A 13,266-nucleotide genomic window follows, 5' to 3' on the forward strand; every position below is an offset into this window, starting at 1 on the left:
TTTCTATATGATTGGTAGTAAGGTGCCTGCTTTCAATCCTGACTTTAGCCATTTAAGTCTTCTCTATTTTTTGTCAGTCCAGCTAAAAGTCTGCTAATTTTGTTGACTTTTTCAAAGAACCAACTTTTGGTTTTATTGATTTTCTGTTGTTTCTCTAGTCTCTATTTCATTTATTTCCGCTTTAATTTTATTATTTCCTTCCTTCTGCTTACTTTGAGTATAGTTTTTTGGGGTTTTGAAATCGTTCTTCCTTTTTAATGCAGGCATTTATAGCTGAAAATTTCCCTCTGAGCACTATTTTTCTGAATCCCGTAAGTTTTGTTATGCTGTGTTTTCATTTTTGCTCATCTCAAAAGTATTTCCTAATTTCCCTTGTGATTTCTTCTTTGTTTCATTGGCTCTATGGCAATGTATTGTTTCCACATATTTGTGAATTTCTCAAATTTCCTTCTGTTATTACTTCTGTTTTCTACCTCCTGGACCCTTTGACTCCTTGGCCAGTTGTCCATTCAGTCTACATACTATGTGTATGATACTATCCTCTATCAAAGCCCTGCTCTATGTTCATCTTCCACAGGAGGTTTTCTTAGAGTAAGCAGAGGAGTTAACTCTTCATCAGATCCACCCAGATGTTCTACAGAGTGCCACGCCATGCCTTTCCTAAGACCATACCCTTCTTCCTTTCCATCCTCATCAGGTAAGAACAATCAGTATAACTTGGAATTATTCAGCTAGCATCTTAAACAATCAAGCCCATGTTTGTTTATACACCTGGCTCAACTGTAGGCCGTTACTGATCACTCAAAGTTTGTGCTTATATTTCAGAACCATTTTGGTATTTTACAAATATTATAATTAGTTCTTACTAAGAAATCAACACTTTCATGTAGAAGATACTTCTAATCAGGTATAAAACATGACATATGAAATCAATTTTTACTAGTGAAATGAATAAACAGAAGTATAAATCAGGGATTTGCTAATTGCCTTGCTAAGCACCTACAGATGTTAGACAAATTTATTTTTAGCTGTAATACGCTTGAAATATATATATTTAGAGTAATAATCTATTTTTCTGGTTGTCATATTTTAGATAATCTGAACATTCTGAAACACATCTGTGAACTCAAAAATAATTCACAAGAAAGTTTCAACTCCTTCTTTCTGACACTTACTTTTTTCCTTTCTTGACCTGATAAACTCGACTCATCCTTTAAGACCTAGCTTAAATGTCACCTCCTCTGAGGGGCATCTCCTAATCCACCACCAGAACTAACCCTCTCCTGGCAGAACAAACCCTCCTGCCTCAGCGTTGTATAGTATACACCCTACAATGAAATAATTACTCATTTTTGTGTCCATATCTTTTCCAAGGCTATGGATTACTTGAGGGTAGGTCAAGGAGGAAGTCCCCACTCAGTCATTCCAATTCCCAGCACCTCGATCCACTGATGGCCCCCACTAGCTGGCTCCAGTCAGCCTGGGATTTGGTGACTTAGATATCACTGCTGTATTTCCATCTGCCTTATCACCGGTGTGGCCAGCCCTTTGTTGCCAGCCAAACTGGGAGCCCAGACACTGGGGAGAGTGTTAGATAGCTACATAGCTTCCTGAGTCCTAACACATTGTGTTGGCCCAGGATTTGCACTTCTGCCTTCCTACCTTGACTCACAGACCTAGTCTGCAGTTGGCCTGGGTACCTTGCCTAGAAGCCCAGTTCTCTCGAGGCTTGGAGGCTGTCCTGACTGTGGCCTGTTCAACTTGGGCTAGCATATAGTGAGCGGTTTTGATAACCATCTGCTGAATCAACGAACACAAGTCCACCCATTTTACTTCATTAAAGAGAGGGTTCAAGCACTATCTCTCTTCTCAGATGGGTGTGTTTGACCTTATACATACCTCTTGGATATCCGATTTCATTTGTCACTTTTAGTTTTGCTAGGATCACTATTAGTGCAAAGACTGAAGACAGATGGTCAGATCGCTGGGGCAGCAGGGAATCACTGACAAGAATGAGGAGTGACCATAGAAAATAGAGGCAATCACACAAAAGAACACAGGAAAAACACCAAGCAGAACAGCACAGCCATGTAGGGCCATTTAGCCTGGGAGCAAATGGCTCTATACACCTCAAGAGGTCCAAGCGCATCATTGAGTGCCAAGGCCAAACACACAGGCAAAATGGTTGATAAAATTCAATGAAAGAACAAGGGAAGCCCCATACAATTCTATAGCCCTAGAGGGCATCAATATATCAAAGTTTAGTTTGGCACAATGTTCAAAACAAGGACCTGAGTCATCAAGAAAAGGTTAAATGATACTCTCTACACTCTATCAACAGGCTGCCAAGAGCAAATACATTTTAGAAAAATTTCTTTCTAAAAATGCAAATTTTCTCATTGATGTTAGAGCTTAAAGCAGTAAATCTCAGTTATCTAGACAAGTAGGGCTACCTTATTCCCCAAAGATTTCAGATTGCTAAGTCATCACGGCACACACAAACATCACTTACAGTGAACCAAAGTACTTTACAACATAGGTATTCGTGGACTTGGAGAGGACCTGATTAAAACCTGAGGGTTTTAAAGTAAGAAGTTCTTTTAAGAGAAGCAATTCTGAGGCATCAGATGGTGTCTTTAAGACAACACTCATATCCTGAGTTAGCCAGGTCCAAGCTAGACTGAATTTCATCCAAAATTAAACCAGATTGCTCAGATTTCTGATTGGAGTTTGCTTCTCCTGTTGCCTTGGCTACCCTTCCAGTTCTTGCCCTGTGGTCCAAGTTTCATATTCATGATTCTGACTCCTCTGCTTAACTTTTGGTGTCGTCTAGTTAGACCTCTGGTGTCTGACTCTGGCTTTGTTCCACAATTCCACCTCCTGTCTCCTAGACAGGCTCCCACATTCACCGTTGGCCACTCCAGGGCTGAGTCCTGCCCCTTATTCTTGTTATACTTTGTCTTCATACTTTGCCAGGCCATGCCAGGAGGTCAAGCTGCATCCACATAATAATAAAGTATGTTACACTGGGCTTTGCTTGACTATCTTGTACATGACTCCAAATATATCCATCTTGTTTGAATTAGGCTCCCTTAGAGGTGGTACTTTTAAATCTGACTTTTCTCTAACAGAAACAGTACATAGTATCATTGAAAGCCATTTCACAATGGAGTATATCCAACACCCAAGGAGTAAAATGGCTCAAATCCTGGCTGGTTATATTCATTCAGGAATAAGAACCCTAGAAGTCAGGTGTAAATGAAGATAGATAGTAAATCACTCTCTGGGATCTAAAAGGGCAGTCCTAAAAAGCTATTATAAAAGAGGTTCCCACACCTTAAAGAGCAAAGAATTACTTGGGAAGCTAGTAAAAATGTACATTGCTGGGTTCCACCCCTAGAAAGCCTAATTCGATGATCTGGGTGCAAGAATTTGCATTTTTAATAAGAATCTTAAGTAAATCTGATGCAGTTAGTCCTTGGACTACTCTCTGAGAAAAACCGTATCACACAGCAAGGAGAAATCTGATAAAAATGGGACAAGCATAGTAATTAAAGGACCCCACCAATCTTTTCTTTCTTAGAAGCTATGAATTGGCATCTTGCCTAAGGCAGGTCACCTGGCCAATTCTTTCCTAATAGTCTTATCACTGCACATCAGATCAGTTCCAAGATCAACTTATATTTGTTTTGGTAATGACGATGTGAATCTCCCAAGTTTTTATAAAGAAGATACTTTAGTATGTTTTTAGAGTAAATAAGAATAGATGTCTAAGTTATATTTTTCTCTCAACTAAGGAAGAAATGCTATAAAGAAACACATGTGATTTAAGTTACATGCTATTGTCCTTCATCACACAGACCTTCCTCCTTAGACAGAACATCTCCCTTTGATCATTTCAAGAGGCTCAGGATTTTGCCCAAATCAAAAAAGTAAAATATTTTAAATTTAATATCAATCACTGACACTTCAAATAAGGAATGAAAATATCCCTTTGATCTAGAAAACCTTCAAATTAGCTCTCCAGCAATACATACATTATTGGTGAAAAATATCTGTACCTGACCATTCTGAGGCCCGGGAGCCCAGCAAGCATGGCAGGCTGTGTATCTGGGTAGCCCAAGTTTCCCTAGGCACGTCCCTGGGCAATCCTGGAGGGGAACTTCAGGAAAATCAGCTTATTTGGGAGGATTCTGATGGGAATAGGATGCTTTTGGAACCTAAGATGACAGAAGATATTGTTGAGCTATTAGATCCAGGAGGCCTCTTTGTTATTTGAGGTAATGGGGCCTCCATTTGTTTCAGGACAATGCCTTCAGTTTTGTACCAACATGGTTTATGGCTTGCAGGGGATATATGGACTGACTGATGCAACCATTAAGGATGTTAGAGCCCCATTCTTACTATTATTGAGATATGTGTACACGCGTTTATTTTTTTCCTAGGAGGATCTTTATTTTTTCCTCCCAAATCTCATAACTGGTTATACAGATGTTTAATTGAGAGGAATAACTATGAATTAATTTTTTTTCTTTCAAACTTTCCTATCTGACTCATTTGTAGCCTTTATTATAAGTGTTTTAAATATTGTAAAATTAAAGTTAAAAAAGTAAACATTGCTAGTAGGCAAGCAAGCCCAAGTCCAAAAAAACTCACTTAAAAAGAAATGTTAATGTTTCTTAAATTGAGAGCTTTGTGTATTATAAGACTGCTAATATACAGAAAAAAGAAATTTAAAGTTAGAATAAGAAGTAGAAAAAGTTGACTGAGGAAAAAAATGCAGGAGGATTAACTCTGCTAAGGCAAAGGGACAGTGGAACTCAATGGCTAAGGATGATCAGAAGTAAGATGACGTAAACTTTGAGAATACTAGTTAAAAGCACATGAAGTTAGGAGTAAATTCTGAGAACATGCCTAATTAGGAAATTGAAGCTGAACTGTTAACCTGGAGCTTTTGAACACTTTTATCACTCTGATATGCTTTAGGTAAATATAGCAAGGAAGATCAATTTTATCCAGCTTATGTTTGCTGTTCAACTCTGATCCCTGCCTTACTGAATAACTTTAAATATCTGCTATGGGAAAAAATGATATCACTTTAATTTCCAGCTCCATCCCCATCTGGCCAGGGAGAGGATAAATTAATATTATCGTGTTTTGTCTTCAGGGCTTCTGATACCCCCGAGGACCAGCCTGTGGGACAGTCTGTTTTGGCAGGGATTCTCAGCCAGAATCAGAAGAGCAGGAATCAGGACCAGGCCAGTTCACGTAACACAGCTCAGAGCCATACAACACAACTTGCTCTGAGGATGTTGGGCATTGTGCTTCATTAGGAAACAAAATATAAGCTTTCCACACCATTAGGAATGACTTTAGGAGTGAAAGCACATAAGACGATGCCTCACCTCATCAACAATGCACTGCAGAAGCTGGAGAGGCTGCAACGGGAAAGAAGAGAGGAAAAAAGTATTAGCCTCTATGCAATATCTTTACAGTGGAGTGGAAAGAAAAAATCATTAATGCAATAAAATATAGCAAGATTAATCAACAACAGCAAATTCTTATAAAAACACTGATGCTCAGGATGTTCTATTATTTCTAATGGTACCTAATCTAATACAGGCAGTTAAAGGTTTGCATTTTCTTCAAAATGCAATTTGCTAAGTTTAAAACAAGGCATTCAAGCATGCAAAGGAAGCAGCCATCAGGAAAAAGAAAAGTGAATTTTTTTCTGAACTCATAAAGCTTACCATTAAAGATCCCTGGTTTTTCTGAATCTGAAAAAAGGCAATATGTAATTAGCATGTCATAATCAAAATGACTCACTTGGACACATTATGATCACTGAGAGAAAATTATTGCATTGCTGGTGGCAATTTGTGGGCATGTGTTAACACAATTTACATAATGAAAATACACAAATGTTAATAGCTCGCTTCTCATTTATAGGCGAAAGTCAGCAGAATGTTAATTTCACACAACACTTTTTAGTACCCTCCAGGTTGTATTAGAATAGGGAGAAAAACCATAATCCATTTCAAAAGGCTGTTTACGATTCAGATATAAATAATGTTTTATATTGCTAGATTGTGAACACTGGGCTTAATGTTGCAATCATTGCTAATGTTATGAAGCTCACTCTTTTTAAATTAAAAACCGATTTATTTAAAATTGAAATTAAATCATAGTCAGAAATTAGAATTTTGGATTCCTGCCAGTGTCTGCTCACAATCCCCTATTTTGTGAAGAAAACTTTAATTATGCGGTTGAAGAATTTGCCTTTAACTCAAGAGTGGGGTAAAGACTTTTCACCTTCTCCAAAGTTCTTTCAGCCCGTTTCCAGGGCAGCAATGCTCTCTGGGAAAATCAAATTCATGCAAGTTTTATACTGTTTTTCAGGGGATAAAAGCAGAGTGAAGTAAGAAATGCCTGTTCCTGATAACATTCTATAGGCAGGCTGCTCACATGTCTAATACCAATAAACCATCTCTCTTAGAAAGTTACTAAAATGTGACACCAAATTAATAAAACATCCACTTAGTAATTAAAGTATTAAACACTTCAATTCCCCACCCAATGCCTGCAGTTATTATAAACTCAATGGAGTCTCAGACTAAATTTCCCAAGAAGGAAATTTTCAGGAACCAAATACGATGATTTGAAGGGTCAGTTCGTTGCTGGGAAAACTGAGCTCCAACCAGCTGGTAAAATGTAGGGAAAATAGTAATAGTCTCCAGTATATTTTTAATGGTATTTTTTAAAGTTCTTCCACATACATGTTCTCATTTGATCTGCATAACCACCCTGAGTTTGGCAGGGATGATCATCTCTGTTGTATGATGGGAAAATGGGCCTCCCAGAGGATGCGGCAGGCAGAAGGCCACAGGAACAGACTGTGGTTGAGCTGGGGCTTCTTCAACTCTCCTTTCTCTCCAGCATCTCTGTACTCTATCTGCCTACAGCCATAACATTACTTAAAAACAATCAGATTTGCATATATACTGGGAAAGTTGATAAATTATCACTTTTGATATGAGGGTACTTCTGGAATAGACTGTAAGCTTCTCAAGGGCAGAAGTATGTTTTTGTATTTCTTTTGCATCCATATGGCTGATCAGCAGACCCTAGTACCTAGTGCTTGAGCTTTGCCATATATTATCTCAACTGAATATGGTGCCCACGCATCACTGCTCTTGACTCCTCATCGCCGCTTCCCCAAACAACACTCCCTAAAACCTCTGTCCCAGGCTGACTGGCTCTGAGGCTACTTTGATAGCTCCCAGTTAACGTTTTCCTAAGTGACTGCTCCTTGTTCCTCCAGTATCGGGGTCATCTGGATAAGGCTTTCCAGGTAAAGATTTACATTAAAAAAGAAGAGCTGCTAACTACCACTCTGGAGGGGTTAAGGATTTTATTGACAAGCCATACCACCTTTAAAAAATCTTGAAAAGTCCAGGTAACTTTTCCTATGAGATACCTTTGTTGGTGCACATGGATACCCTATACCCTCTTCCACTCTTAGTAAGATATATCTACTTCAACAGGAGAGTTACTTGTAATGAACAAAGAATCAGAAATCCATTTTTGACATCAAAGAGAGTATTTTTCACAAATTTCCAACAGTCCACAGAGATTACAACATTCAGAGGAAAACATGCAGCAAAATTCTAAGTGAGACGTTTTAAATGAATAAAGGAATGGATTATAACACTATACCTAGTAACATGAGTAATGTGAACCAAATGAAGTGATGGGAGGACATTTCTTTAGGAACTGAGATCTTAGAGAATATCTACACTTTGCCTTATTTTGCGGGCTAAAAGCATGGTTTAAGATAAGTTAAAATTATACTATTTTAACGCCAGCTCTTTACCACAAGAAAGAGAGAAACAGAAACATTCAAGTCTCTTTTTTATGATCTTATAACTATACTGTTTTGCCCAGGTTTTTAAAGAGAGTCATTGTTGATAGCAACATATTATATGAAATTATCTTCATAAATTTTGTATTAAGGTAGCAGTGCCAGTACCTGAAATTGATTCAAAATGCTTAAGATACTCAATTACTTTTTAACACTGTTACACAATGTGGTGACTTATATCTTCTATTTTCACATGAATTTGATGATGCAACATCATTGTAATTGATTCATTTTCTCAATTAAATAAAGCTACTGTGCTTTTCTTTATATGAATGCCACAAAGGCCATAGAGTTAGATGTATTATCTCCTTTCTCTGTGTCAGATATATGGCCTTAAAGGCTATATTCTGTTCCTCTGTTAATTCCACCAGAAAATTTAATGCCACAGTCATATTTTTCAAATTCTGAACTGCCATGTACTCAACTGTATTTATATTAGGCATATTTTTCACTGCTAAACTCTTTGTTGCTTACCTTTTCAAGACCACACTACTGTACAGGAGCAGCAACCATAAAACAGATCCGAACAAAGTCAACCTCTAGTCACTGCCTCTGCTTTTGCACACAGTTCATGAAAAAGTGAAACCGCTAGTTTTATAGCACATTAAAAGTGGTACTAAGGGTACTCAATATAAAATGTTAGCTTTGTGAATGCCTCTCTTTATTCTGGGTCTGCTTTCCAAATGCTTAGCTGTGAGAGCAGAGTTTAGAGGAACACAATAATATTGTTAGAGCTGATGTATTGCCTGTACCTCGCCACATATGAAATGCTGTTTATAACTAAGTTGTCCAAGTCCACATTCCTGCTTGTACATTTTGCTTGTGTTGAGTTTTCTATGTCTAACTAGTACTTTGGGACAATGAACAGAACAATAATTGCTCCAGTCATACACTTTGCTAATCAGTCTCTAGAACTAGTAGCGTTTTGATACACTCATTAGATGAACCTCTTCTCTCTTCTGAACAAAGCTTTTGTCTTTTTCCGGCCCTTAGATCCAAGACTTTAAGCTATACTAACAAGGAATAGATATGTCTCATTCTGATATCAGACAGATCCTTATGTGTTTAAATGAGAAAGAATGACTTCGTAACAGGCAAGCATAAGTATCAGGTCTTAGTGTATTATAGCAATAACATTTATCATATATTTCCTTGCAAGGATCATATAGTTGGCAACTCAAAAAGCTCCTATAACATGACTTAAGACTTTGGAAAATGATCCTGGAAAGGAAATTGCCAATGCAAAAATTTACTTGTAGGGCTTCAACTATTCAGTTAATGACTCTGGTAATAAACAGCAACATTGAAAGTCTCACATTATGCTTCTATCTCTGTAGAGGTACTTTTTACACACAGTGGTAAAACTGACTTCACTACCAGTGCCCTTTTATGCAGAAGCACAATCAGAAACTAAAATGAACCCACCTATGTAACTTAGAGAAGACACCAGCTACAGCTTTCCTTTTTTCTTTTACTCTCTAAAATTATGGCTTGCCCTACAGCTCTTGTCTGAGAAATTTATGTGTGACCTAGGTCAGATCTTCCAATATCAGTTGACAAATTTTCTCTCTACATATTTACTGCTTTTCAAGCTTGTGTTATTTTCCTCTTAAACAGAAAAAAGCAATATAAAATTAAATCAGATGGTTGGAATTTTTAAAGAATATCATTTTTATTTGTTGTGCTACTGGCATCACATTCTAGCTTTTAGTGTTGAACTCTTTATTCTTTTGTTAAACTTCAAATTTCGGGAAGTGCAGCAATTTTACAAAGACTCTCCTTTCAAATCAGATGCATTAAGCTAAATATAAACAGGGATTACAGTAAAACAAGAATTTCATACTCTACATGAAGAAGAATGACCTAAAGAATTTTTGAAATGGAAGGGACCCCAGAGATGATCTAGTTCAATCTACTCATTTTGGTTAGTGAAACTGAGGCTCAGAGCGGAACACTGCCCAAGGTCGCAGACAGAACCTGGCCTAGAACTACTGACTTAGGAGGTGGCCTAGTATGGGGAAAATGTATAAGCTTTGGAGTCAGAAAGACCTCCTGGGATTCCAGTCAGGTCCCCATGGCCTCGGAAGCTCCGTCCCTTCACTAGGCTCAGAGTTCTTGTCTATGAAGTGAAGGGTAAATTAGAGGGGGCCCAAAGATTCCTCAAAGGCAGCTATTCCCATTCAGGTATACATGATCTTTTTCCTACTGAGGGAGAACTGGTACTGGCATTCAATCTAATTTTATCTGGCTATGTGCCGGGTGCTAAAATTTAGGGACGCACAAATTCCAATTCATTATAACTTGGAAAAAAAGTTCCCGATTCTCAAAAGATTTCAATGAGAGGAAAAAAACAAAACAAAACAAAACACTTCCACATGTCCACAAGCTGAATATACATTGTGTAGTACCACTAATTTAAGGTAAGAGCTCTCAAAAAAACGACTGTTTTAAAAAAAAAAAAATAGAACAAAATTTACACTAGTTAACTACAAATTTTCACAAACTGACAATTTTAGATATGATTATAAAACAAAATAAATAAATACTATATATTATTTCTAATAATATAAAATGAACAAGCATAATTCACTTGTGCCATCCTACCTCTCGTTCATCAGCGACTATCAGACTAAACTCTTTTTTCCTTTGTGTATTTAAAACTGATGCAGCTCACGTCCTACTCCACATAGGTGTACAGGAGCCATGGTAAATCATCCTCTGAGCAAATATAAGTTTTAGTACTTAGAACCTAAATTTTGTGAGAAAAGCAGGAGCTTAGAACCACAATTCGAAATGATCAATATGAATTTACAAAATTAACATTTCCTCTAATGGTATAAGGTCTGGCCAAGGAGTCTATTAAGCACTTTCCTTTGGAAGAAGATTTTACACATTTGCTTTATCAAATTCTTCTCTTTTCTCTGTTCTCCAAAATGGTGGTCTAATTTCAGAATCTAGTTTAAGAGGGTGAGGGTTGGGGGTGGTGCTGTTTCTTCTGTTGACCATTCCACTCTTCATGGTCAAATAAGTCTACAATAGCAAAAGTTTTTTGTTGTTTTTTTTTTTTTTAAATGTGTCAAAATGTTTGAAAGGGTTTTTCTGGAGTTATTCAGTTTGTATCTCTATTAGCTTAAATCCTCCACAGGCCACAGAATCTAGAACGATGCTAGCGATCACCTAGTCTAATTCCTTGCCCCATAAGGAAATTTGCTTTATAATATTCCCGACAGACAGGCATCCTGTCTTTTCCTAGAAGATACTAGAAGACATCCAATGATGAGATTTCAATGATTCTATGTTGGGTAGCTTAAATTTTTTTTTTTTTAAATTCTTTCTTATTCTGAGTCTAAACATGTCTCCCTGTAAGATAGAGCTGTAGTGATTAAGTCTAATGACAGCTCTTCACATATTTGAAGATAGTTATCATGTCTCCACAATGTTTTCTTTCCTGAACGAACATCCTATTTTCTTCCTATGATCATTTGCTGTGTTTGATTGCCTTCTATCCTACGCCCTCCCATTAGTAATGACACCCTAACAACATTCCTCTGCCCCCAAGTAGCCCATGTGCTTCATGGGAAGATGGCTTCACCCCCAGCTTTAGGGGTGGGGCATGTGGTTCAGGGTTAACTATTCAGCATTATTTAAGTCCCCTGGGCTCAGGGAGTTAAACGGGTCCAATCAAACTTCAGTCTAGGGTCTCTGATTACCTGTGGGAAAGAGATCTGCTCTTTTCCACTAAACTGGGAAGCAGGTAGCACTGAAACCCCAACAGCCATTCTTGCTCTGTGAAGGGAGCAGCCTACTAAGAATACAGTCAAAAGTGACTTGTTGGATCAAGCTCTACGTAAAACCAGCAATACTTGGCTTTTCAGTCACACAATTCAATAAATTCCTCCTTTTGTTGGGTTTTCTGCTCCCTGAACCAGAAAGCTGCCTGGAAGGTCTCAGGCATGATTTCACTTTCTCTACCACTGTGGTCATCTTTCTCTAAATGTGGTGTCATATGTGCATGTTCCTCATAAATGATGACACCCACACCTGAACACACCGTGGACTGACTGGTTTAGATCACCTTGTTCTGGACACTATACACTATTTAGCAGAAAGTTGTGGAGGCTGCTAGTACATTCACATTTTTGACAGCCATATCACATAGTTGGCTCAGCTGAGAGAAACAGAGACGTATACAAGTCTTAGACTGAAAAAGAATCACTTCTTTCCTTTCCTGTACTCTTCTATTTCTTATGGGTTTCATACTGACAGTATGTGGGAGTCAAAGTAAGTGAATGATTAAACCAATTACAGAATCTAGACAAGTCTAATGAAATTTCCACCTGTTGCCTCTCCCTTGCAACAGAAACTGCATCAGCCTTTTATTTGTCTAGCTGAGGAGAGGTCTGCCCAACACTGAATCAGAATCATACTCTTAGGGCCTGAAAGGATCTTAAGGTTTAAAATTTAACCTAGCTCTCTGCCCTGGTCTGATCCTTGAGCCCCCTCTTCATTACAACCCTGATGACCAGGCTTCTGCTTGAATGCATCAGTGATGAGGAGCTTAAGTCTTATGAATGTCCATTCTACCTCTTGTTCCAGTTCTACCTTCCTGACAGTATGAATCCATGTCTTTTCTTAAAACGAGAACCCTCAAATATCTGAAGACAACTATTATATCTCCTTGGAAGCTTTTATCTTTCAGGTATTAATACTGGCAGGGTAGAGTGAGAATATAAACATGGAAGAAAAGAAAGGGGACTAAATTATGAAAATCTAAGGATGTATATTGATTCTTAGTTTCTCCTGATTCTAAAATCTACTGTGCCAACATGCAAAAAAAGTAAAGTTAGATCAAACCATTAATTAATTGATACACATACGTCTATCAAGTACTTACTCTATGCCAGGCACTGCACTAGACTCTAGGACCTAGAAGATGGATAAGATACAATAGTTGTTCTGCAAAAATTATGTAACTTATTTAAGGTCACTGAAACTTAGTGTCAGAGCTAAGACTTAAGCACAGGGCTGCACTCTCCTCTAAATGCCACTGGATATATGGATCAAATACAATTCCCTGGATTCAGGACACTGTATTTCTAAGACAGTTTCCCCTAACAGGCGACGTTTCTGGGCATTGCTAGGAAGATTTTCTTTCAGGGCTAAGACTCCACATATCATTGCACTTATTATTATTATTATTTTTTACCATGTTGTTTTTGACAACATTATTTGGCCTGAGATTTTGAGATAAACTGCAATTGCAGCAAATATGTGGTTCATATGGGATTAGGAGGGAAAGAATCTTGAAATACATCACACATATCCATGTTAATTAACATGTCTTA

General features: G+C 37.8%; 1 protein-coding gene across 11 annotated transcripts in view; it reads right to left on the reverse strand.

The window, feature by feature from the left end:
- MAP2K5 (mitogen-activated protein kinase kinase 5) overlaps positions 1-13,266 on the reverse strand; it is a 235,931-nt gene that overhangs the window by 53,925 nt on the left and 168,740 nt on the right. For 6 of the 11 annotated variants that reach the window (XM_039865210.1, XM_039865219.1, XM_039865211.1 and 3 more), the window contains 2 exons: positions 5,751-5,777; positions 5,406-5,438 (listed from right to left, as the gene is read on the reverse strand). The exons of 2 other annotated variants lie outside the window; for them this stretch is intronic. In XM_039865210.1, coding sequence (XP_039721144.1) covers positions 5,406-5,438; positions 5,751-5,777 — 60 coding nt within the window. The remainder of the gene's footprint in view (positions 1-5,405; positions 5,439-5,750; positions 5,778-13,266) is intronic. 3 more of the 11 variants (XM_039865220.1, XM_039865212.1, XM_039865218.1) reach the window with 1 other exon arrangement.

This window comes from Pteropus medius, unplaced genomic scaffold (assembly GCF_902729225.1).
Source record: "Pteropus medius unplaced genomic scaffold, Ma_sr-lr_union100, whole genome shotgun sequence".
Taxonomy (NCBI): domain Eukaryota; kingdom Metazoa; phylum Chordata; class Mammalia; order Chiroptera; family Pteropodidae; genus Pteropus; species Pteropus medius.